The 26,043-nt window shown below is 41.9% G+C and overlaps 1 protein-coding gene across 1 annotated transcript in view; it reads right to left on the reverse strand.

Annotated features, from left to right (window-relative positions):
- Positions 1 to 26,043, reverse strand: part of CUBN (cubilin) — a 271,085-nt gene that overhangs the window by 33,377 nt on the left and 211,665 nt on the right. Inside the window, exons 57-59 of the mRNA XM_032349505.1 lie at positions 20,931 to 21,131; positions 18,259 to 18,388; positions 14,396 to 14,613 (exon numbers count right to left, since the gene is read on the reverse strand). Coding sequence (XP_032205396.1) covers positions 14,396 to 14,613; positions 18,259 to 18,388; positions 20,931 to 21,131 — 549 coding nt within the window. The remainder of the gene's footprint in view (positions 1 to 14,395; positions 14,614 to 18,258; positions 18,389 to 20,930; positions 21,132 to 26,043) is intronic.

Consider the following 26,043-nt stretch of genomic DNA (forward strand, 5'->3'; position numbering starts at 1 on the left):
TATAGAATTTTAGAATTAAGTTTATTCTTTTACCATCAAGCTACAGAATTTTAGAATGCCTCTCAAAGTCCAAACATAACACCAAAACTGAAACTGAAAAAGTAACTAGAAGCCAGAGTCTGATTTTGACATGTTGTCACATTTTTCTCCATCTGTTTTGATCATATTTTCTATCTTTGGGGCCGCAGACTCTCACTGCATTTGTCAGTCTCCCCTTTCCTTCTCTTGTCCCTTCTTATCAACAAACTCAGGCTCAACTCCCTCAGCTTCCTCCCACTGCTCCCAGTGTCTTCCTTTAGCATGTTAGAAAGACATTTTCCAGATGTTATGGCAGGGGACAAAAATCCAGAGGCCAGACACACATGACCCAGAGGTTGAGTCTGATCTCGTACTCCCAATTCTCTGAGGATGAAACTGTTCCAATTTACTACCCTGAGTCTTCGCTGAACTATATGAACCATCATGGAGAAGGAGGCACATCTAGATACAATACAATGTAGAGTATGTCGTTTATATTAAATTGAGGGAATTAATTGTTAAGTAGGTGCACGTATCTACTTGTTCTTTAATGCATTCACAGCCTATTAATATTGATGGAGTATCCGTTATATGCTAGGCCTCTGCAAGGTGTTAGAATGTAATTAAAATTTAGCTTTTGGGGCGCCTGGGTGGCTTGGTGGGTTAAGCTGCTGCCTTCGGCTCAGGTCATGATCTCAGGGTCCTGGGATCGAGTCCCATATCGGCCTCTCTGCTCAGCAGGAGGCCTGCTTCCTCCTCTCTCTCTCTGTCTGCCTCTCTGCCTACTTGTGATCTCTCTCTGTCGAATAAATAAATAAAAAAATCTTTAAAAAAAAAAAAAAAAAAAAAAAAAAAAAAATTTAGCTTTTGATTTCAGGGAGGGTCCCATTGATGTTCATGACCCCGGCTGTACCCAGGCCTCCTCCCCCACCTCAGATACAGGATGGGACCCGTCATGGAGCCTCACAGAAGCCCAAGACCACAGCATTACTTTCTGATAGCATAACAGTCTTTCTCTTGGACATCTAAGGAACTTTTTAGGAATTAGCTACTTCATCCCCAACATATTCTTAAAAGAAAGAAAGTGGTAATTTTTCAAAGTGATGTTTTTTTAGCAGATAAAAAATTGAATTAAAAAATGCTAACGGACTCTTCTAAAACATCTTACCAGGCAATGATGTAACGGGCTGATTAGGTGGTGGCCATGGGATTTCTGGTCTACAGCTCCTCCCATCTAGGCACGGTTTCGCCTTTGTGGAATATGGTTCATTTTGTTCTTGTTAAATATGTGCTCAGGTGTTTAAAACCTTTGTCTGTGAGTCTGACCATATTGCCAACTGACTCGTTCTCTATATGGCACTTACACAAGGAAGGGACAGGCAGTGGCCCTCATCCTCCTCACATGGACTGTGGACGACAGGGAGCTGGGAGCTTTAGTCACATGTCCCATGTTTACAGCCTCTAGTCACTGACACCCCCTTTTCCCTGACGTTACTGAAGGACCCCAGGTCAGAACTATAGTATAGCCTATAAGTTTTAACATTCTTTTTATAACCAGCTTATGCTAACTAAGAAACTGTGGCCGGCTGACCATAGATAAGGGAGTCAGCAAGCAGCATAACAGGATAACCAATAGCAAAAATCTGTGTTTAACCCAGCCGTTTCTGGCTTCTGTATAATAATGCTTCTAATGCTTTGCTAAGAAATGAAAAATTGCTTAAACCCTCGCTCGCTGTGTAATCAAATAAAGTTATACCCTTCCCCTGTTAAGAATTTCCCGTACTACTAAGTAAAATTGATAAGGGTTGTCTCCCGTACCAAGGCCGGAGACGTGCAGTTCAGCACGTACGCTAGCTGGAGACGTGCGGTTCAGCACGTATACAGATAAAGGTTAGAAACGTGCAATTCAACACGTACCCTCTACTGTACACTACCTGAACGGTGACTGGCCAGAATGTATGGTTGGTTTTAAAGGATTGGCTACCTGTGTGTAGGCCTTGCTGTAATGCTTTGAAATTACTGGCTAGAAAAGTGAGGGCTCTGATGTAATGGACTGTAAAATTCTATATTAAGTCACTCCCGAAACAGATCGGGGCTCTCAGACACTGACCCATCCCTCACGGATTTCATGGTCAAGTGTCCCTGGGAGTCCGAGCATGCCCGAATAAAATCCTCTTGCTTATTGCATCCAGTGGTCTGTGAGTGCGTCCTTGGGTGCGGGTCCTCTAGGGTCTTTCATTTGGAGGTTCCACCGAGATCCACTGTGGACCCCAGCCCAATGACCACCAGTCCCACCGGGAGGTAAGCTGGCCGGCCATTGTCTCTGTTGTCTTGTCTGCTGCCTTGTCTGCCTGCTTGTTGTTTGTGTCTTGTTCAGTGTTCGGTATCGGAATTGTGCTATTACGCGTAATAGACCGGTGTTCGGTTCGGGGCAGCTTGAGAAGGAGTTGACGGACTCAGACTTCTCCCCTGCCACCCTGGGAGACGTCCCAGGGATTCGGGGAGCCCGATTTTTCAGTGCTCCAAGCGTATCCGAGGGATACGTTCAATTTTTGGCCGAGGGAACAGCTTCTGCTTTCCCCCGACCGTCGGAATCGGTTTCGGTTTGGCGCCAAAGCCGCAAGGCACGTCTTGTGACTGGTCTGTTTGTCTTGTTCAGTGTTGTGGCTGTTTGTTACTTGCTTTATTCAGAATCTAAAATGGGACAGTCTGTAACCACCCCTTTAAGTCTAACCCTTGACCATTGGCAGGATATGCAAAGCCGAGCTAACAATCAGTCGGTTGAAGTGAAGAAGAAGAAATGGCAATCATTCTGCGCCTCTGAGTGGCCAACATTCAATGTTGGCTGGCCCAGAGAGGGGACTTTTAACTGAAATTATTTTACAGGTCAAGTCTCGGGTCTTCGATCAAGGCCCCCAAGGACATCCTGACCAAGTGCCTTACATCGTCACTTGGGAAAGTTTGGCCGATGATCCCCCTCCCTGGGTACCCCCCTTTGTTAACCCCAAAAACGTTCCTCTCTCCCCTCGGGATCCTCCAGCCCCCCCTTCTGCTCCTCCCCCTCCCTCCACCCTTCTAACTCCCACACCTCCTACCCTAACCCTTAACCATCCCCTCCCCAAAAGTTCCAGGATTTATCCGGTTTTGGAAAAACCTATTTCCAAAAAGGGTAAGCCAAAACCAGTCCCAGTCCTTCCTTCCGAGGACTCTGTTCTTACAGATTTGGTGACTGAGAATCCGCCGCCTTACCAGCCAGCCCCACAGCCAGTTCCAGAGTCTGACTCCTCGGAAAGCGAAGAAGATAATGAATCGGAGGCAAAGGCTCCGCGCGACCCATCCCCCATGGTCGGAAGACTGCGGGGACGCCGCGAACTTGGCCTTTCACAAGCCTTTCCTTTGCGCCAGGCTAACGGGCCACAAGGGCAATTACGATACTGGCCATTCTCTGCCTCTGATTTATATAACTGGAAAACCCATAACCCTTCCTTTTCCCAGGATCCTGTCGCTTTAACTTCTCTAATTGAATCTATCCTAGTTACCCATCAGCCCACATGGGACGACTGTCAACAGCTTTTACAGGCTCTCCTCACCTCAGAAGAGAGGCAAAAGGTCCTTCTAGAAGCCAGAAAATTGGTTCCTGGAGATAATGGGCAACCTACCCAGTTGCAGAATGAAATTGACGCGGCTTTTCCTTTAACTAGACCCGATTGGAATTTCAATACGGATGCAGGTAGGGGACACCTACGTCTCTATCGCCAGTTACTAGTAGCGGGTCTCCAACATGCGGGGCGAAGACCTACCAATTTGGCCCAGGTAAGACAGACCATTCAGGGACCACAAGAAACCCCGACTGCATTCCTAGAGAGGTTAAAAGAAGCCTATTGTAGATATACCCCCTTTGACCCCGAAGATCCGGGGCAAAGGGGCAATGTATCTATGGCCTTTATTTGGCAGTCGGCTCCCAATATCAGAAATAAATTACAGAGACTAGATAATTTGCAAGATTATACTTTATCAGATCTCTCAAAGGAAGCGGAAAAAATTTTCAATAAAAGAGAAACTCCTGAGGATAAGGAAGAAAGACTTAGAAAGTTACAGGAGGAAAGGGATAATAAACTATGGAAAAATTTATCTGATAAGCAAAGAGAACAGGACCGAAAGCGTAATAAAGAGCTTAATAAAATCCTGGCCACTGTAACTCAGACAGGACAAGAAGACAGGAGTTTCAATAAGGAAGAAAGACAAAGGAGGCCTATTGCTAAAAAGGACCAATGTGTGTACTGTAAGGAAAGAGGTCACTGGGTTAAAGACTGCCCCATGAGACCTCACGACCGATGCCTCCACTGTAATGAAAAAGGCCATTGGGCTAAGAAATGCCCCATGAGGTTTAAGAAGAATCAGGAGAGAGCCGCTCAACTGTTGGCCCTAGACGAAGACTAGGGACGTCAGGGCCAGGAACCCCCCCCGAGCCTCGGTTAACTTTAAATGTGGGGGGAAAACCTATAACCTTCCTTGTGGACACTGGGGCCCAACCCTCGGTACTAACGCAAGCCTCAGGTCCCTTAAGCAACAAGATGGCATGGGTCCAAAGTGCCACTGGGAGCAAACAGTATCGATGGACCACGGAGAGGAAGGTTAACCTGGCATCAGGTAATGTCTCACGTTCCTTTCTGCATGTGCCTGATTGTCCGTATCCACTCTTGGGAAGAGATCTATTAACCACGTTAAAAGTCCAGATACATTTTGAAAAAGATAGGGCATCAATAACTGGACCAAATGGAGCCCCTCTCCACATATTAACCTTTAAACTAGAAGAAGAATTCAGACTATTTGAAAAGCCTAATCGATCAGATAAAAACATGGACTATTGGCTTAAAACTTACCCGGAGGCTTGGGCAGAAACTGGAGGAATGGGAATGGCTAAGCAACAACCTCCAATAGTTATTAATTTAAAGGCGACTGCTACTCCCGTAAATATTAAGCAATATTCCATGTCGAAGGAAGCCTACCAAGGTATAAGGTCTCACATCAGACGCCTCCTAGACCAAGGCATACTGACCCCTTGCCGGTCACCATGGAATACCCCATTGTTGCCCGTTAAAAAACCAGGAACAGATGACTATAGACCGGTCCAGGACTTAAGAGAAGTAAACAAGAGGGTAGAAAATATACACCCTACAGTACCCAACCCTTATAACCTCCTCAGCACCTTGCCTCCAACGCATGTATGGTATACTGTTTTAGACTTGAAAGATGCTTTCTTTTGCCTAAGACTGAGTCCCCAAAGCCAGGCCTTATTTGCATTCGAATGGAGGGATCCAGAGGACGGAATCTCCGGACAACTGACCTGGACAAGGTTGCCACAGGGATTTAAAAATAGTCCCACTTTGTTTGATGAAGCCCTCCATCAGGACTTCGCCAACTTTCGCGTCAGGTACCCCTCTCTAATCATGCTTCAATACGTAGACGACATCTTGCTGGCCGCCACTACAAAGGAGGATTGTTTCACAGGTACGGGGGCTTTATTACAAACTTTGGGACAGTTGGGATATCGAGCCTCCGCCAAAAAGGCACAGATATGCCAAACTAAAGTTACCTATTTGGGCTATGAACTGTACGATGGCCGGTGATGGCTGACTGATGCAAGAAAGGCAACTGTTGCGGGCATTCCAATTCCCCAAACCCCCCGACAATTACGAGAATTCCTGGGGACTGCGGGTTTCTGTAGATTATGGATTCCGGGGTTCGCTGAAATAGCCGCTCCCCTTTTTCCGCTGACCAAACCGGATAGCCCTTTTACCTGGAATGAGGAACACCAAAGGGCATTTGATAACATCAAGCAGGCCCTTCTAGCCTCCCCGGCTCTGGGCTTGCCAGATATCACCAAGCCCTTTGACCTGTTTGCAGATGAGAAACAAGGCTATGCCAAGGGGGTCTTAACTCAAAAGCTGGGTCCCTGGAGACGTCCTATAGCATACCTGTCCAAGAAACTAGATCCTGTGGCCTCCGGCTGGCTGCCTTGCCTACGGATGGTAGCAGCAATTGCGGTCCTAATAAAAGATGCCACTAAATTGACTCTGGGACAGCCACTAACTATATTAACCCCACATGCTATCGAATCAATAATAAGGCAACCACCGGATCGCTGGCTGTCAAACGCCCGGCTTACGCACTATCAGTCCCTCTTGCTGGATGCAGACCGGATCCAATTTGGACCCGTCGTCACCCTCAACCCAGCAACCCTCCTTCCCACCCCTGGGGGTGCGATCCCCCACAACTGTCAGCAGATCCTTGCAGAAATGCACGGAACCAGACCGGACCTGACGGATCAACCCCTAAGAGATGCAAAAATGACCTGGTATACGGATGGCAGCAGTTATTTGCTGAATGGGGAACGCAGGGCAGGAGCGATGATCACTACAGACTCTGAGGTAATATGGGCAAGTGCTTTGCCGGGCAGAACCTCAGCACAACGAGCAGAGTTAATAGCCTTAACTCAAGCTCTTCAATTGGCAAAAGGGAAAAAACTAAATGTTTACACGGACAGCAGGTATGCTTTTGCTACGGCCCATGTCCATGGAGAAATCTATCGGAGGCGCGGGCTATTAACATCAGAGGGCAAGGAAATTAAAAACAAGACTGAAATCCTGGCTCTGCTAAAAGCATTGTTCTTGCCCAAGAAATTGAGCATTATACATTGCCCTGGCCACCAAAAAGGAAATAGCCTAGAAGCAAAAGGCAACCGTCTCGCCGATGAGACAGCTAAGCAGGCAGCCTTGGGGCCTCAATTGTTAACTGTGACTGTGTTAATAAAAAAAGGAGGGTCCGATGTGGATCCCAAATGGACTTATAATGATGAGGACTTATATTTAATACAACAGTTGGGGGCTAATTATAATCCTATTAAAAATCAATGGGAACACCAAGGCAAGCCTATAATACCCACAGAGAAGGCAAAAGAATTAATAGGCCATTTACACAGGCTGACCCACTTAAGTGCCAAGAAAATGAAGGCACTTCTAAAAAGAGAGGAACCTACAATATATATTCCTAACAAAAATTTCTATTTGCAACAAGCCGCGGAAAACTGTCAGGCTTGTGCACAGGTAAATGCAGGAAAATTCAAATTTGGCCCTGATGTACGAGTCCATGGACATCGTCCAGGAACGCATTGGGAAATAGACTTCACTGAGATTAAACCCGGTATGTATGGATACAAATATCTCTTGGTTTTCATTGATACTTTTTCTGGTTGGACTGAAGCCTTCCCTACGAAACATGAAACTGCCAAAGTAGTAGCAAAGAAGTTACTGGAAGAAATATTTCCACGCTATGGAATACCACAGGTATTAGGGACTGATAATGGGCCAGCCTTCGTATCTCAGGTAAGCCAAGCGGTGGCCACCTCACTGGGGATTAATTGGAAATTACATTGTGCTTACAGACCCCAGAGTTCAGGACAGGTAGAGAGAATGAATAGATCTATCAAGGAGACTTTAACCAAATTAACGCTTGAAACTGGCTCTAGAGACTGGGTACAACTCCTACCCCTAGCTCTGTATCGGGTTTGAAATACACCTGGTCCACATGGCTTAACCCCCTTTGAAATCACATACGGGGCTCCTCCCCCTCTAACCCATTTCTTTGATGTTGATATCTCTGCCCTTGCAACCACCCCATCCCTGCAGACTCATCTGCGTGCCTTACAGCTGGCCCAGAGGGACATTTGGAGGCCCCTTGCCGCTGCATACTTCGAGAAACTCGATAGGAGACTCTGTATGGATCCATAGACACCAGACAAAGAACCTCGAGCCTCGCTGGAAAGGGCCCTACACTGTCCTACTGACCACTCCCACCGCACTCAAAGTGGATGGAATCGCCGCTTGGATCCACGCTTCACATGTGAAGGCCGCTCACCAAAGAGACTCAATCGACTCTCATCAGGATCCAAAATGGAAATTACAACGTACTCAAAATCCCTTAAAGATAAGACTTTTTCGCTCTTAATTGTCCTTTATGAAATATACATTGTGTGGGGAAATCCTCATGCCCCTAAGTTACTAACTTGGCAGGTGTTGTCTCAAACGGGGGAGATTGCTTGGTCAATCTCTGGGAATCATGCCCTAAATACTTGGTGGCCTGACCTCAGCCCTGATTTTTGTCAATTGGCCGCTGGCCTCGATACTTGGGATATAGCTGCTTACCAACCAGACCAACTAACTAAGGAGATGAGGGGAAATGTGGTCGCCGGGGGATGGGGAGGAGTGGGTTGCCACTCTGTAGCATGGCGATGCACTCTAGCTGGGGCCGATTTTTACGTCTGCCCTAAAGACGGGAGATCCCAGAGTGAGGCAAAGCGATGCGGGGGATATAATAGCTATTTTTGTTCGGCCTGGACCTGTGAAACCACCGGAGACGCATACTGGAAACCGACATCATCTTGGGACAAAATTATAGTCCACCGCGGCTGGAAGAGACCCCCCTTCTCCCGAGCTTGTAGCCGTGGGCCCGGTAATTGGGAGTGCAATAGTGGATATTGCCTTCCTTTAAACATTTCTTTCACCACTCATGGTAAGCGAGCCACCGAGTGGCAACAGGGGTATACATGGGGCCTACGATGGCATTTAAAGCCAGATGACCGGGGGGTTATCTTTAAGATACGGCTAAAAATAGAAACCCCAACCCTATCCGTTGGGCCTAACCCAGTCATACCAGACCAAAAAGCCCCCGCTGTTCCACCACCCGCCTTAAAGCCCGGAACCAGTACAATTAAGGAGCCCAATAAGTTCACAATTTCCCCCACACCCACCACCCTAATTCCCGCTACTCCAAGCATACCCCTCCAATCTGGGACAGGAGACAGGCTCGTCAACCTAATTAAAGGGGCCTACACCGCCCTCAATTATTCAGACCCGGACCGAGCCAAAGATTGTTGGCTCTGCTTGATTTCCAGCCCGCCTTATTATGAAGGTATTGCCGTGGTTGCAAATTTTTCAAACCATTCCAGCCCTCCTGCCATTTGTAACTCCCTTCCCAGTCACAAGTTAACTCTTCCTGAAGTATCAGGACGAGGATTATGTTTGGGCCACGTACCACCATCTCATGAGGCCTTATGTAATCTAACCCAGATTATTACTACTGGCTCTTATTATCTGGCGGCACCAAATGGAACCTACTGGGCATGCAGTACGGGCCTAACGCCTTGCGTTAATGCCCAGGTGCTTAATGTAACTGCTGATTTTTGTGTCCTTGTCCAGTTATGGCCTAGAATTACATATTATGATTCAGAAACTATTCTCAATTTTTATGAAAATAGAGGCAGATATGCTAGGGAACCAATCACTATGACCTTAGCCCTCTTATTGGGGGTCGAAGGAATAGCAGCTGGAATTGGTACTGGCACAGCCGCCATGCTTCAGGGCAACCAACTAGTACATTTGCAGATGGCTATGACTGCAGATTTAGAAGCTATTGAAAAATCGATTTCAGCCTTAGAAAAATCCTTAACATCACTATCAGAAGTAGTGTTGCAAAATAGAAGGGGGTTAGATCTGCTCTTTTTGCAGGAAGGGGGATTATGCGCCGCCTTAAAAGAAGAATGTTGCTTTTATGCAGATCAAACTGGAGTAGTCAGAGAAACTATGGATAAACTCAGAGAAAGACTTGCTCAAAGAAAAAGGGATTTTCAGTCCCAGCAGGGATGGTTCGAAAACTGGTTCAACAAAGTAGTCATCTATAACAGGCCCTCTCATCATTCTGTTATTAATTCTAACTTTTGGTCCTTGTGTCTTAAACAGGTTAGTACAATTCATTAAAGATCGCCTGTCTGTTGTTCAGACTATGGTCTTGACTCAGCAATACCAACTACTTAAACAAGTAGAGTCCCAAAAGGACTCAATTGAAGAACAAAACAGATGGATATAAGATTATATCCATGTTAAAGATAAAGGGGGGAATGAAGGACCCCAGGTCAGAACTATAGTATAGCCTATAAGTTTTAACATTCTTTTTATAACCAGCTTATGCTAACTAAGAAACTGTGGCCAGCTGACCATAGATAAGGGAGTCAGCAAGCAGCATAACAGGATAACCAATAGCAAAAATCTGTGTTTAACCCAGCTGTTTCTGGCTTCTGTATAATAATGCTTCTAATGCTTTGCTAAGAAATGAAAAATTGCTTAAACCCTCGCTCGCTGTGTAATCAAATAAAGTTATACCCTTCCCCTGTTAAGAATTTCCCCTACTACTAAGTAAAATTGATAAGGGTTGTCTCCCGTACCAAGGCCGGAGACGTGCGGTTCAGCACGTATACAGATAAAGGTTAGAAACGTGCAATTCAACACGTACCCTCTACTGTACACTACCTGAACGGTGACTGGCCAGAATGTATGGTTGGTTTTAAAGGATTGGCTACCTGTGTGTAGGCCTTGCTGTAATGCTTTGAAATTACTGGCTAGAAAAGTGAGGGCTCTGATGTAATGGACTGTAAAATTCTATATTAAGTCACTCCCGAAACAGATCGGGGCTCTCAGATACTGACCCATCCCTCGCGGATTTCATGGTCAAGTGTCCCTGGGAGTCCGAGCATGCCCGAATAAAATCCTCTTGCTTATTGCATCCAGTGGTCTATGAGTGCGTCCTTGGGTGCGGGTCCTCTAGGGTCTTTCATTACCATCTTCTTTAGGGTGATGTCACATCCTTGCCCTTCTAAGACATGTCATCCCAAAGGGTCACTCTTTACTCTCTCCTAGGCTACTCACTGATCCAAATGCCTACCAATCTCACACCTCATCGGGCCAGGGTCAGTTTCTGACCCTGACATTTTGCTGAAGTGTTATGAACACATTACTTTAAAAAACAAAATGGAATCACCACAGTATACTACACAAATAATGTACTTCGAATCCCCGATCTAATCAAATATCTAGAAGTTTGGTGTCTGATGTGATGACTGTGTCACGAACAAGACTGACGGAGCAGAACTCTCACATGAGACCAGGGCAGTGAGAAGCAGCAGGGGTTCTGAAAGCTTAAAAACATGTCTGCAAGTCTGAAATGCTTCACAAGACACACATGGAAGCCCAGTCATGGCCAAAGCAATCCCTGGGGGTCGAGGAGGGACAAAAGCTCAACTCGTAGAAATTTAATAAAATAAAGGTTACTTATAAGCGTCAATTCTGCACTAGATAGCATTCCTATTTCAGCCAAATCCACAGGATTAATGGCTTCTTAAACTTTAGAAGACCCTTGATACCACTGACAATCAGACAAAAGTTCACTCTTTTTTAAGAAAAACACTCAGATAAATTCAGAGTTTCACGGATCCCTAATGCCCTGCATGATGGCTTTGCTGGTCATTTTCTCTCAGGATCAATTGATTATTCATGGAATGCTGGAGTGAAGGGAGAAAGGCAGATTCGCTTTATAGTTAGATGTTAGCCCCTGGGAAGGGCCTGCCTGCTTTCTCTGTACCTTATATCCCATCCATTAGGGGCCGTTAATACAGAAGTTCCACGAAAGAACAAAACTCAATTTCCCTACATATTTAGTAATTAACACAAACCATGGGATATTTGCCCCAAATCTTTCTGACCCATTAGCAATACAAATGAAGGAGTTGACCTCATAATCACATAGTTAAATGAGTGGGGCTCTCCACTAACTTCCAAAAAATCGAAGCAGATGTCTATAAAGTATTGTCAACTGTACCATCTAAATGGCAAATTTGCAAAACTCGAGTGTGTTAGTCAAGGTGAACCAAACTGGAATGTTGCAGACTAAAATGGTCTCTTCACGGCCATTATTTACACTGGAAAAATACTGTTTTCCAGGATGAACTGACAGTTTTGGACACCTTGTCGAAAATTCATGTGACTGTTGAAAACTCGCTGTCAAGTCCATACAGGTGTTCTCACCTTTCTATGGGAAAAGGGAATGGTTTTATTTATTTATTTATTTATTTTTAAGATTTTTATTTATTTATTTGACATTGAGAAATCACAAGTAGATGGAGAGGCAGGCAGAGAGAGAGAGAGAGGGAAGCAGGCTCTCTGCTGAGCAGAGAGCCCGATGCGGGACTCGATCCCAGGACTCTGAGATCATGACCTGAGCTGAAGGCAGCGGCTTAACCCACTGAGCCACCCAGGCGCCCAAAGGGAATGGTTTTAAATGCGTAAGACAGATGTGAAAGGTGCATCCTAGTGGCCAAGTCCAAGTTTTTGTTTTTTAATCCAGATCTATAACTAGAAGAATTCAATCTATTCTTTTTTTAATTTATTCATATTTATTTATTTTTTTTTAATTTTTTAAATTTATTTTTATCATAATATTATTCATTGTTTTTTGCAGCACACCCAGTGCTCCATGCAATCCATGCCCTCTCTAATACCCACCACCTGGTACCCCAACCTCCCACCCACCCGCCAAATCAGACCCCTCAGATTGCTTTTTAGAGTCCATAGTCTCTCATGGTTCACCTCCCATTCCAATTTCCCTCAACTCCCTTCTCCTCTCTAACTCCCCTTGTCCTCCATAATTGCTCTTTCCCCTATTCCCTTACCACAAACAAACAAACAAAAAATGAAACAAAACAAAATTGAGAAGTTATGCAGAATGATCAGTAAACTGATAAGTGCGCTCTTGAAGGCTTTGTGAAACCAAAGCAATTCAAGGCAACACTTAGCTTTTCAGTAAAAAACAAATTACTGATAGTGATTACTCAAAAGCACTTCTTCAATATTTCCAAGTGTCCAAGAACATTTATAAAGATGAAAAAGAGGTAAAAGTCATCATCATGAAATGCAGTGATCACACCACTCTGACAACTAATGACATTCCATTTCTATTCCCTACACTTGAACCCTTCCAAGAACTGTGACCCGAGGAAAACAGTAACTGACCGAGAGAGCCCGTGGTCGTATGTGAACAATGCCTCTGATAGTGTAAGATTTTTCCTTCTGGCCACTTTAGTTCAGTAAAATCACAGTAAGTCCAAATGCCTTCCTTGTAGCTCAGAAAAACAGTAATTAATGAGGCTAGTGAATGCTGCACTGACTCACTTGGGAAGCTTCATGCCGGGGACAACAGCAGAGAGCACTTTCAGACTATTTCAATGGTCAAGTGAGAATATATTAGGAAAAGGAAAAACAACTCCAAAGCAGGTAGCAAGAGCAAATGCAAATATAAGTCATTTGATTCTAAAGTCTGTGCTAAAGGCAAGAATATATGGGTTCTTTTGTGCAAAAATCGCCAAAGGAAAATGAATTTTTCTTTCAAAATAGCCTCTATGCTTTTTGTACGCCACTTCACTTAGACAAATTCTATTGAGGTGATATTCCCTGTCTGCCCGAGACTTGCTTTCAAGTGACTGTTGATATAGCTAAGTAGGAGAGGTGGCGAAGTGGTTTTCTGATACAATTTGTAATGATGTCTATGTTTTATTGGGAAGCCTTCACAACACAAGTGTCTAATTGCTTCCCTCAGGAAATGCACAGAAAAGTAACACATCAAATGTAAAGAAAGCCCAAGGTAAGCTTGGCTTTGGAGCAGAGGAATGAGAGTTATCTACAGCATTCTCCCTTCTCAGTTTCTCTGAGATTCTTACCTTTCCTTCTTTTTTTTTTTTTTTAAGATTTTATTTATTTATTTGACAGAGAGAGAGAGAATGAGAGAGAGAGATCACAAGTAGGCAGAGAGGCAGGCAGAGAGAGGGGGAAGCAGGCTCACTGCTGACCAGAGAGCCAGATGCGGGGCTCGATCCCAGGACCCTGAGATCATGACCTGAGCCGAAGGCAGAGGCTTAACCCACTGAGCCACCCAGGCGCCCCTCTTACCTTTCCTTCTATTTCCATTCCCACTGCATCAGTTTGAACCTTCAACCTTTGCCATCCGGCATTCTGTAATGAGCTTCTTCTCAAGTCATCGGGTCCGCCTGCCCCAGCCTCCCTCCAGCCTGCTACCACTACCGTCTTTCCAGAAGTCAAGTCTGGTCATGCAGTTCTCACTTAAAATTCTCCCAAGGCTGTTCATCATTTTAAAGATAAAGTCAACACAGGTCATGAGGCCTTTTTCTTGATGGAGCCCTTGCCTGCTTTTAGGCTAAACTTCTGCCATTTCCATCAGTGATAAAATGAGATTCAGGTCTCATCCGAGATGGTTGTGTAGAAAGACTTTACTGTTGTACACCAGAGAGGTATATTAGTTGAGTGTTTTTTTTTTAATCAAAATATATCATATATAACTTTTAAAACCAAAACTTCCTGCGACATATTCCTCAAAATTTAAATGGAAAGCAACTTTAGTCAGGTGAAAAAAAAAAATAAGTAAAGCAGAAAAGCAACAGTCATGAATAATAGATTTACATATCCCAAATTCTTACCCAGCGTCTGCCAGAAAGATATTTTCCAACCTCTTGCTGTTTGAAATGAATCTGTCTTGAATACCAGAAGCAAACTGTGATTGCTGCTCTTAATATTGGGTGGAAGCTCAGAACCGCAGAATTTTCCAAGAAGGGGATCACTGACGTTAGAACCATCATATATTGCCAGGTAGTCTTGGGAGCAGAAGGTGGAGGGAACCACATCGAAATCACTAAACCTGTGGAATGAACCTTGTTAATACTGAAGTTCTCCATCCGGATTTCCATTACACTATAACTCTCGTTCTTGTAAAAACAAAAGCAAAAACAAAACAAACAAACAAAAAAATAAGACAAAGGCTAGAAGCAGAACATCCATGCTTTACTTGACAGAAAGTACTAGAAACAATATGCTATTCTAATGACTGGATGGCTATAAGCAAATATTTATATTTAGGATCATTATAGTTGTTATAGGAACATTATACCACATATCCCTAGCACTCTGCGTTCCTGATGTTTGGGAGAATTGCCCTTCTGGATACACTGTGAGGTTCTACATGGCCCTTAGACTTTCTTTTGTCCTAAGAAATATAAGCAGAAGTGATACATATTATGTTTTGGAAGGTGTTTTTTAAAAAAATTACTATTCAGTTTGTCTTCCCACTGCAGTGATGGGTCATGGATTCAAATGTAGAAATGAAGCGTCCATCAGCCTGGCTGCTGAGTGACCAGGCCACACTGGACATCCTCATACAGGTGAGAAATCAACTCATTAAGCTACTGAGCGCTGGGCATGTTTGTTACCACTTACAACTATCCTGACAGATATGCCCTAAACTTCATTTAATGGCCTGAGATACTACTTTAATCTAAGGCCTATGCTCTGTCTTTTCAAGTAACTATTCCCAGAGTTTCCTAAACAAGCAAGGCTTTCTACATGGTTTATCTTTAGGGCTTTAGAATGGGTTTATTATTATTCTTAAATTTGTTTAAATTATTTGATATCCTGCCCTCATTTCTGTAGGTTCTCCTGCTTTCTCGGGTTTTTTTTTTTTTTCCTTTCTTTTTGCTAGCAGCTACAATAAATAATATATAACACAGAATAATTTGTGGAGCTCCTTCAGTTAAGTGTCTGACTCCTGATTTCAGCTCAGGTCCTGATCTCAGGGTCAGGAGATTGGGCTCTGTGCATAGCAAGGAGTCTGCTTGTCCCTCTCCTTCTGCTCCTCCTTGGACTCTCTACCTCTGTCTCTCTCTCTCTCTCAAATAAAACAAATAAATAAATAGTCTTTAATACAGAATAATTTGAAGATATTTAATTTGAAAATTCCTTCTAAGAGCCTTAAGAAATAAAGGATCTGTAAAATTTTTAAAAAGCCTTAATTAGTTCAATTTTTTCAAACTGACAATTAAGAACAAGATGAAAAATTCTTTATTTTCTTCAACCACATGTAATAGGTAATGCTCTTGTAAAAGAAGGTGAAGGCAGAACAAGAGCTAGATAATTTCCAAAAATACTACATCTATTTTTATTCTCCTGGGGTAACACATTTATTTTATACAACATGAATCCATAAAGAAAGATAAAGATTTGAGTTTCCAAGAGGACTCAAAGCTGTTTTGACATCTTATTTTTTATCATTTTTCCAGAGAACAGATGATATCTGGAAAAGCCCATTGATAGAAAAGCTTATGTTGCCATGGTACTTTGAGAGCCCTGGTAGAAGAAATCATGTTTTTACTAATGTTTACAACTTCTGCAAAAACTGGGCTAATATCTGTTTCATAGAATGTAGTTTCTTAAGAGTATAAAAAATTTCCCAACCATGCTAAAAGAATTTTGACTATGATAAGACAAAGCCCACACAGGAAATAGATATATGTTATCAACATATACAGTATATATATATCACCTATAATCCTACCCATGTAGAAGCAAATACTGGGCCACCAAGGCACATGGCAAGAAAGACTCCTTATTCTGCCATTCTAGGCAGATGATCCTTCCATAGGGCCTCCTTTTTTGGACCATCTGGCATTTTTTGTTTATTCTTTTGTCCCTTAGACTTAAATGACTTTTTGGACCTTGGGGCACAGCTTCCTTACAAATAGTCCTGGGGTCGGGGGGCGGGGCATCTGCAGATTTCTTCAACATGCAGCCTCTAGACCATTTACTGTCTGGTATAGGAACCCAATCAGACTGGATAAGACTTTTTTATAAAGACCCATTTGACATAGGTTCCTGGAGGCAAACTGCAGAGTATGTGATTTTAGGGATGAAAGTGATCACAGCCACTTGGTGGGGAGGTAGGTAAGAAAGATTCCAGCCCATCAAACTCCTATACAAAACTCTAGGTTGCTATGAAGTACACGAACTTTCAGAGCCCTCTGCCATATGCTGTATATCACTGGAACACAAGAGTTACAAATACGTCATCTCAGATGAATGTGGTTTTGAACTTTATCACTGATAACTGGAGGTTATGGTCCTTAATCAGTGCTGTGGGGAGTAGGTAGGATTAGGGGAGCGTTTTACTGATGATGTAAGCAGTATCATAAGGCACCAGTGTAGAGGTGTTCTGATACATGGATAAAAATACATTTCTCAAGTAGTCAGGAAATATTTGCCCTTCAAGAAATAGCATAGGGAAATATTAACAGCATGGCTTTGGGAGAAAATATGATGTGAATTCAGATTCTGACTTTTCATTTAGTAGCATATCACACTGAGAAAGTAATTTGACCTGTCTGAGCTTCAATTTTCTCATCAGTAAAATGGGTTTAATAATACATGCCTCATATAACTGTTTTAAGAATGAAAGAAGAAAAAAACCATAAAAACAAAAACCGAACAGGAGCGCCTGGGAGGCTCAGTTGGTTAAGTGGCTGCCTTCGGCTTGGGTCAGTGTTCTGGGATTGAGCCCCGCATCAGGTTCCCTGCTCTGAGGGGAGTCTGCTTCTCCCTTTCCCTCTGCTGCTCTGCCTACTTGTACTCTCTATCTCTGTCAAATAAGTAAGTAAGTAAGCAAGTAAATAAATAAATAAATAAATCTTTAAAAACAAAACAAACAAAAAGAATGAAAGAAGAGAACTATGGAAAATATCAATTAAAGTTCCAATAAATGGGGGCACCTGGGTGGGTTAAAGCCTCTGCCTTCGGCTCAGGTCATGATCCCAGGGTTCTAGGATCAAGCCCCGAATCGGGCTCTCTGCTAGGCAGGGAGCCTGCTTCCCCCTCTGTCTGCCTGCCTCTCTGCCTACTTGTGATCTCTGTCTGTCAATTAAAAAAATAAAATTTTTAAAAAATAATAATAGGGCTGCCTGGGTAGCTCGGTGGGTTAAGCCTCTGCCCGTCATGATCTCGGGGTCCTGGGATCGAGTCCTGCATCGGGCTCTCTGCTAGGCAGGCAGGGAGCCTGCTTCCCTCTCTCTCTCTCTGCCTGCCTCTCTGCCTACTTGTGATCTCTCTCTGTCAAATAAATAGAATCTTTAAAATAATAATAATAATAATAATAAAGTTCCAACAAATGAAAGTGCCCAAAAAATGAAAATTACTTTCTCTTGCTGCTTCCAAGACAGGCTTAAATTTTTACAGTCCATTATACGAAGGCTACACTCACTCCTTTGAAGCCTGCTGGAAAATGACAACACTCATTTTCACTGGTGGAGTACCTGTTTTCCCCCTTAATCCCTTTTGGCTTGCATGGAAGGCGGGACACCCATTTTCCAGATTTATACTAACAAACAAGAACTTCACTCTCCCTTCTTCAGGGTTCTCTTATATACCTCCTGTAAAAATCAGTGTTCCTTATTGTAAAGGAATATCTTTTCTGCAAGTAGAGCTGACCCAACTGTAGAGAAGGTACATTTGTCTTACATACTTCAGCTGAAGCACTCTGTCATCTCTACCGATGATGGTGTACGAACAGTGTATGTCGTTAGGGTAGTCCGAATACGAATAGGCAGGGCTCTTGATGACCCCGGTGGAGAAGTTGAACACTCCCCCACAGGCTGCAGAAGAAGACAGAGAATGATTATTGCTCAGAGCGTGAAAGAGTAATTTTGAGGTATTCTTTACAATTGCACCTTTTTTCCTTAAGAGAGATGCCAACCATTTGCCTTAAAGAACTTAAATCTCCCTTCGTGGTTGTTTACAAACAGTATTGATGTTTTTCACTAAGGTCCGGGGAAGAGACAATAAGGGAGTAGAACTGGGGAGAATATTTTAAGACACACCTTGGAATGGAATTCGTCAATTCAATGACCAGAGTGAAAACAATGAGAATGCACATTTCACGTGCTGGGGTCCATTCCCTGTATTTAACGAACAGATTGAGAGGGATGACAGAGGTAACTGGAAGCTGAGAAAAGGCACGCAGAGTCCAAGGCATGTTGTGGGCATCTGGGCCCAGGAAGGACTGTGATCCGGAGATCTATAATATAGGTTAAATATCTTAAATATAGAGTTTCCTCCGTCAAGACAGAGTATTATAATGTGAAGTACTAGAAACAGTTTTTGGAACTTTCAAGTTTAGTTCCCTTTGGGCATTCAAGTGGGGTCCTTTGCGTTTCCCATTTAGTTGTGAGCCTCGTAAGGGCTGTATTTGCCCAAATTTGTATTCCTGCTCCTCAGCAAGTGCAAGGCTAGACCCACTCCCCGCCCTGACTCCAGCAATCAACAGCCCAGAACTGTTAGTTGTTTCTATTAGTCAATAAAACCACAGCCATAAAATGACCATAAAAACCCCATTATAAAAAACATTAAATTAGTATTATTTCTGTTTGGCCTTACATATAAGGAGGATGAGCCCATGCTGCACAATGATGGAAACTGCCCCACTCATTGCAGGGAGAAATGCTTCTATTTTATTTTATGATTCTCAAATTATAATGTTAGTAGTATATTTTGATGATATTTCTCTGGTTTATATACTGTCAGCAGAGATATTCCATTTACATCTCTTAGAAATGATAAATAAATCGTAGCTGCCATTTAAGGTTATTTGTTTGTAAGCCCACATATACACAGTCTGAGACCCCTGGGGACAACTGTAGTGAATTAAAAGTTAGATTAGTGGGGAGCCTGGGTGGCTCAGTGGGTTAAAGCCTCTGCCTTTGGCTCAGGTGATGGTCTCAGGGTCCTGGGATCAAGCCCTGCATAGGGCTCTCTGCTCAGCAGGGAGCCTGCTTGCCCCCTCTCTCTCTGCCTGCCTCTTTGCCTACTTGTGATCTCTGTCTGTCAAATAAATAAATAAAATCTTTTAAAAAAGTTAGATTTGTGTAGCCATTATTCTATTTCAGCTTACAGACAATTATGTGGTTTCTGAAAGCTTATCAATGTCCAAATAACTCCCAAATTTGTACCTGTCAGGATTTGAAATCTTAATGCCAACACTTTTTAAATGGCACTCTCACAGTAGATATGGTAAACCTTATATAAGGTATTTTGGGAAAATGAGAGATTAAAGAGTAGAAGATCATAAAGCAGCATGTAAGTCTCCAACATACCAGTGGGACTAAAAGAATAAACAAACTGATGCTCTTCTTTATACAACAAGAAAACCAGGGGAAGGGACCCTCACTGTGCCCAAATCTATTTTGGATGTGCCCACAGACCTACGGAGTCACACACAGTGACACTTTCCAAATGGGGTCAGGACTCAGGTAACAGCTAATATGAATGACTTGTAAAGGTCTTTTTCATGAGTAGAGAGTTTCAAGACTTCTTTGTGGATGGGAATAGTAATTTATTTGAAAGAAAATGATTTAACTTTAGTAATGACCTTGGTCACATAAAGAAAAAACAAAACAAGCTTTTATCAGATGTATGTGTCCATTTCACTGAAACTAGGATGATGTGGTAAAAATGGTCAGTAAGCTAACCACACTTATTGCAGGAGAGGAAAAGATAACTGAAAATAGGGAAATAGAATCTTGTGATTTTGAAACATAGGATTAAATTGTCTACAGACAATGAAAAATGAAAAGATCCTAGTAACTACAAAGGTTTTTGCTCATCCCGTGACTTGTCTTCTCACTTTGCCTTTGAAATGGAAAACTTGCAAATTATAATATAGCTGAATACATTAATCTTTTATTTTCCTTAAGACCTTATGCTTTTGTATTATCAAAAAGTCCTTTCCTCCCTGAAGATTATAAAGATATTTTCTTCTGTTTTTTTCTAAATTTATAAAATACTGTTTTTCACATTAGCAGAGTGACTTGGAGAAATGAGACAGGCATCTGGATAGTCTAGGCCAAAAAGATACCTTTACATAACTTACTACCAACTAAAGACAGCAGGAATGCTCATTTTAACTTTAATTATCAACATAAATCTCAATCTTCCATTTGATTTTCAAAGAGTAGTTCTAGCTAAAGTTCCTGTAGAAGGTTCTCCCCAGTATTTTTGACCAGGCATCTATTTGATCATTTTTCCCCTTAAAGTGCCCAAGTCTTCAAGCTGGTGATGTATGAATCACAATTAAAAGCCCTTATGGGAATTACTTAAGAAAAGTAGTAAATTCCAGACTCTATCGTTACGGCTACTCACGGGTGATCTTATAGTTAAACTTGAATCCAAGGTCTGTGATGTGCGCATTAGAGTAGAAGTTGAGCATCACCGGGCCTAAGAGGGTGACAGGAGACAGGATTTCATCGCCACACACAGTGGCAAAAGGTGCGGAAGAGAAGTTGGAAGCCCTGATGATGTGGACGCCATCACTGGCACAGCTTCCGGTTACAGCCGAGCGCGCTGTAGGGAATGACCAGCATTATAATCAGAAGCAGTGCAAGGGGTTGGTGCTATAAACTCTCAGACAAAAAAAAAAAAAAAAAAAAGACATGTAATGAAGATTCATGCAATTTACATAGAAATTAAAATGAGAGTCAAGAGCTCTTTTGCTAAGTCACTGTTTAACTTGGTGTCCTGATGAAACATTGTCTACCCAAGTTACAAATCAAGCACAGGTCTGAGGAAAGAGGTAGAACTTCACAACAGATAAATCCCGCTTTCAAACAATCCAGAATTTTCTTCCTTTATAAAGTGGCTCCTTTAATTCCGTGACATATAAATGTCCTGCCAGGGACACTTGGCGCCATGAGAAGACAGGATTTTGCTGTAACGCTGGGAGGTACTAGTGGCATGGAGTGGGGAGGAATGTCATTGAACACCGTCCTCTGCTCAGGCCAAGCCCACACCTCCCCGACCTCCCACCACCACAAAATCACCCGGCCCAAAATGTCAACAGCACTGCTTTGGCAAAACCTTGCTTTAACTTCACACTTATATACAGATAAGGGACTCCAACCATGAGAGAGAATTAGAAATTCCTTAGTGTTTACTGAACAGCATTTTTAAATGTTCACACAAACAACATTAGCTTGAGTTTAGTGACCTTTAAACATCCAACATTGTTTTGTCTTCTGAATATATATGCACAGAAATACATACTCTGACCCAATCCAAAGAGAAATGCAAAACCTAATAAACAAAAAATTAAAAAGGCTTATCACTGCTCCTTAGGCAGCCATTTTTACAGGTAATTGTACTGTGAAAACATTAATTGGGGTCATACTGTGTATGATCTTTTGCAAATTATTTTTTATTAACATAACATAACCATATATTTTATGTGATTTTTCTTTTTTTTAAAGGTTTATTTATTTTTAAAAGTTTTATTTATTCACTTGACAGAGAGACAGAAATCACAAGTAGGCAGAGAGGCAGGCAGAGAGAGAGAGGAAGGGAAGCAGGCTCCCTGCTGAGCAGAGAGCTGGTGGCGGGGCTTAATCCCAGGACCCTGAGATCATGACCTGAGCAGAGGGCAGAGGCTTTAACCCACTGAACCACCCAGGAACCCATGATTTTTCTTTTGAAAACATTGAATTAAATGCATACATAAGATTCTAATATAGAGATGCACCATGTTAAGTTCAATTAATCCCCTCCTGTTTGCTAATTCTATCTTTTCCATCTTATTTTGATTAAAAATACTATTGACACATTCTTGTATGTAGATATTTGCTGAAGTTTCTCATTATTTCCTTAGGATACATCTTTAGAAGCTGAGTTACTGGTACTAAGGTAAGATTGTTTTTCAAGTTTATCAAATGGCCCTTTGGAAAGGTGTTATCCGTTCACAGCACCAGGACCCTTGGGGTATCTGACATTTTCTCCAATCCTAGATTTGCAACCCCCTGGGGATAAACCTTACCTCATTAACAATCAGGCCCCATTTAGCCCTCCCTCTTTACTGATCTCCCCAGCCCTTGGCAACCACTAACCTACTTTCAGTCTTTATGGATTTGTCCATTCTGCACAACTCCCATAAAAAGAATCACATAATATGTAGTCTTTTGTGACCAGCTGCTTTTATTAACATGATGTGTTCAAGGTTCACCCATGTTGAAGCAGCCATCAGAACCTCATTCCTTCCAAGGTGGAATGGTATTCCATTGTAGGGATAGACCACAGTTTGTTTATCCATTTAGCAATTAATGGGCATTTGGTTTGCTTCTACCTTTTGGCTGTTATGAATAATGCTGCAGAGTTCACGTACAAGGTTTTGTGTAGATATGTGTCTTCAGTTCTCTTGGGTACCTAAGCAGGAGTGGAATTGATGACTCATACGGTAACTCTCTCTTTCACATTTTGAGGACCTATGTGACTATTTTCCAAAGAGACTGCACTACTTTACCACCCCACCAGCACCATATTAGGGTTCAATTTCCCACATCCTCACCAACACTTGTTATTGTCTGTCTGCCTTTATTTAGCCATCTTAGTGGGTATGAAGTGATACTTATTATGGTTTTATTTTTTTTTTAAAGATTTTATTTATTTATTTGACAGAGAGAAATCACAAATAGACAGAGAGGCAGGCAGAGAGAGAGAAAGGGAAGCAGGCTCCCTGCTGAGCAGAGAGCCAGATGCGGGACTTGATCCCAGGACCCCGAGATCATGACCCGAGCCGAAGGCAGCGGCTTAACCCACTGAGCCACCCAGGCGCCCCTCATTATGGTTTTAATCTGCATTTCCCTATGACTAATGATGCTAAACAGCCTTTCATGTGCTTATTATCCATTTGCATATCCTCTTTGAAGAAATGTCTATTCAGATCTTTTGCCATTTTAAAATTAGGTTATACATTTTTATTATTAAGTTTTAAGTTCTTTTATATTCTGGATACTAGCATGGGCATACATTTCTATTTCTCTTGGGTAAATACCTAAAAGTGGAATTGCTGGGCCAGAAATTATAGTTCTATTGATGACCATAATCATAATCATGATTGAACAGGAAAATCACAGAACAAAAGGAAATATGCTGATGCTAGATTAAAAACTTGGTTCCACTTTGATCAAATGGCTTGCTATACAGCTATCATTAAGTCTTAGAGCATTAGTTTTTAAGTTGTTGACCTAATGACATAGACTATCACAGTGGTGACTGTCTTAGGAAATTAAGGAAGCGTTGTGAACTATAAGGTAAAATGTGTTATATACTTGATCATATTTCTAAAATATTAAAGGAACTAGTCCAGTTCTAGAAAGTTCATGAAATAGCAGTGGTATATCTAATATCAACACAACCAAAACTCATTAAGTGCTTATAAAAGATCCATATTCAACAATAAGGAAGTTGGGCAGGGGAGAGGCAGAGGAAGTTGAGAGAGGATTTTTATCTTTTTTCTTTCTTTCTTTCTTTTTTTTTTTCTTTTTTTTCTTTCTTTCTTCTCTTTTCTTTTTTTTTTTTTTTTTTTTGGTAGATGGCAAGAGAGTATCAAATCATTACACCAATCAAAATGATCTGCTCCCTGGGCCTGGGTGGCTCAGTGGGTTAAGCCGCTGCCTTCGGCTCAGGTCATGATCTCAGGGTCCTGGGATTGAGTCCCCACATCGGGCTCTCTGCTCAGCAGGGAGCCTGCTTCCTCTTCTCTCTCTCTCTCTGCCTGCCTCTCTGCCTACTTGTGATCTCTCTCTGTCAAATAAATAAATAAAATCTTTAAAAAAAAATGATCTGCTCATTCACACAGTCTGACTCAAAAAAATTGAAAAAGTTATGACATTTGGCAAGTTGCTTGATGGATGAAGATACTCTTATATTGGAATTTCCAACAGTCATTTTGTTAAGGTAGGATGTCCTTCCAAATTTTACCCATAAAAAGTCAAGTATTACATAATATCAGAATTTTTAAAATTATCTGAAGTCTAAGAGCATATCAAGGTTTAGCATAAGCAAGGTAGTATACAAGAAAATGAGATATAACTGTGTCAATGGGCATAAAGTCATTCACACATATACATCTTTTTCTCAAGCTCTGTTTTTCACATCACTGCATTAGAGCAAAGAGATCAACCCCAATTCTTCAATGACAAGATACTTGGTGACAAAGACCACAGTCATCAGAAAATAATGATATTAAACATTTTTCCATAATCATAGGGGGAACCAATTGAATATGTGATCAAAATATACGCAAAACGCTCAAGTGGAATATGGTTAAAGACAACTAGCATGATTGCCTTCCAGGGAGAAAAAGGAATTTAGTCAAGATTTGAAAAAGTTCTTCAAGGACAAAGATAAATACTAAAGTTGAATTTATGGCAGAGAAGTAATAGTTATTAGACATATGAGAACCCATGTCATGGAAAAAAGAACTCCAGACATTCTTAATTCTATCCTCAGTAAGTAATTTGATTTGACATCTCTGAGGTATTGAGGTATGAAGCTATCCTCCAGGATTTGTTTTTATGATTATTTTCCATCCTTCTAAAAAACTTTCAAGAGATGTTTATTGTTTGAAATGGGTAAGGCTCTATCCAGTGTATTGAAATATAATTTTTATCATAGTCTTCAAGACTTTATTACAGAGGAACCTTCAATTCTGAATTCCATCATGGTTCCAAGAACTTGGGAGAGAAATGAAAGGAAACCAGGAAGGAGTAACTCAGCAAATAATATAAACTGGTGAAATTTAGGTTCAGAGTACAATTTTTCTCTAGAGCCATAGACAGAGAGGCAGAGATATCGAAGAGGACTAAGGAATAGGGGGAGATCATTTGGGTTGGAATATTTTAATAGTGTGGCTAAGATAAACTCTTTTCAGTAAACAGTAAAGGGCTCTAGGGAGACGTACAGGAATTAGGGGGCGGCAAATCCTAATTAAACAGTAGCTTGGAGACTGGATTGCTCAATGCAGGAATGATCGAGTGGGACAGAGATGCATGTGCCAGCGTAGAACTAAGTTCCACAGGGTGTGCAGACCAAAGTCTTATTACACGGGCAAGCAAGGAATCCCACATAACTACACTGTCTGCTCTAGGGTCTGGCCAATTTTAATAAATCATCAGTAGGAACTATTTCAAAAGAAGCACTGCCCGATGGTTTCTAAAATAATAAATTGTGAATTGTGCCTACATTCTGATTTCTTTAGAAATAGTTAAGTAAAGCAAAGAGAAGAAATGATAAGTAGCTAGGTAATGCCATTAAAAAAAAAAAAAAGCAACTTAGATTACATGGTGGGGAAAATGTGAACTAAGACAACTGACAAAACCTAATTTTTGGTGGGAAAAAGGGCAAAAGGAAAAATCTAAAGCTAAATTTTCTTTTCTTTTTCCATTTTAGCTTTATATCAGGTGTAAACTGTAAAGCAGAACTTCTG

Source organism: Mustela erminea, chromosome 6, assembly GCF_009829155.1.
Source record: "Mustela erminea isolate mMusErm1 chromosome 6, mMusErm1.Pri, whole genome shotgun sequence".
NCBI lineage: Eukaryota > Metazoa > Chordata > Mammalia > Carnivora > Mustelidae > Mustela > Mustela erminea.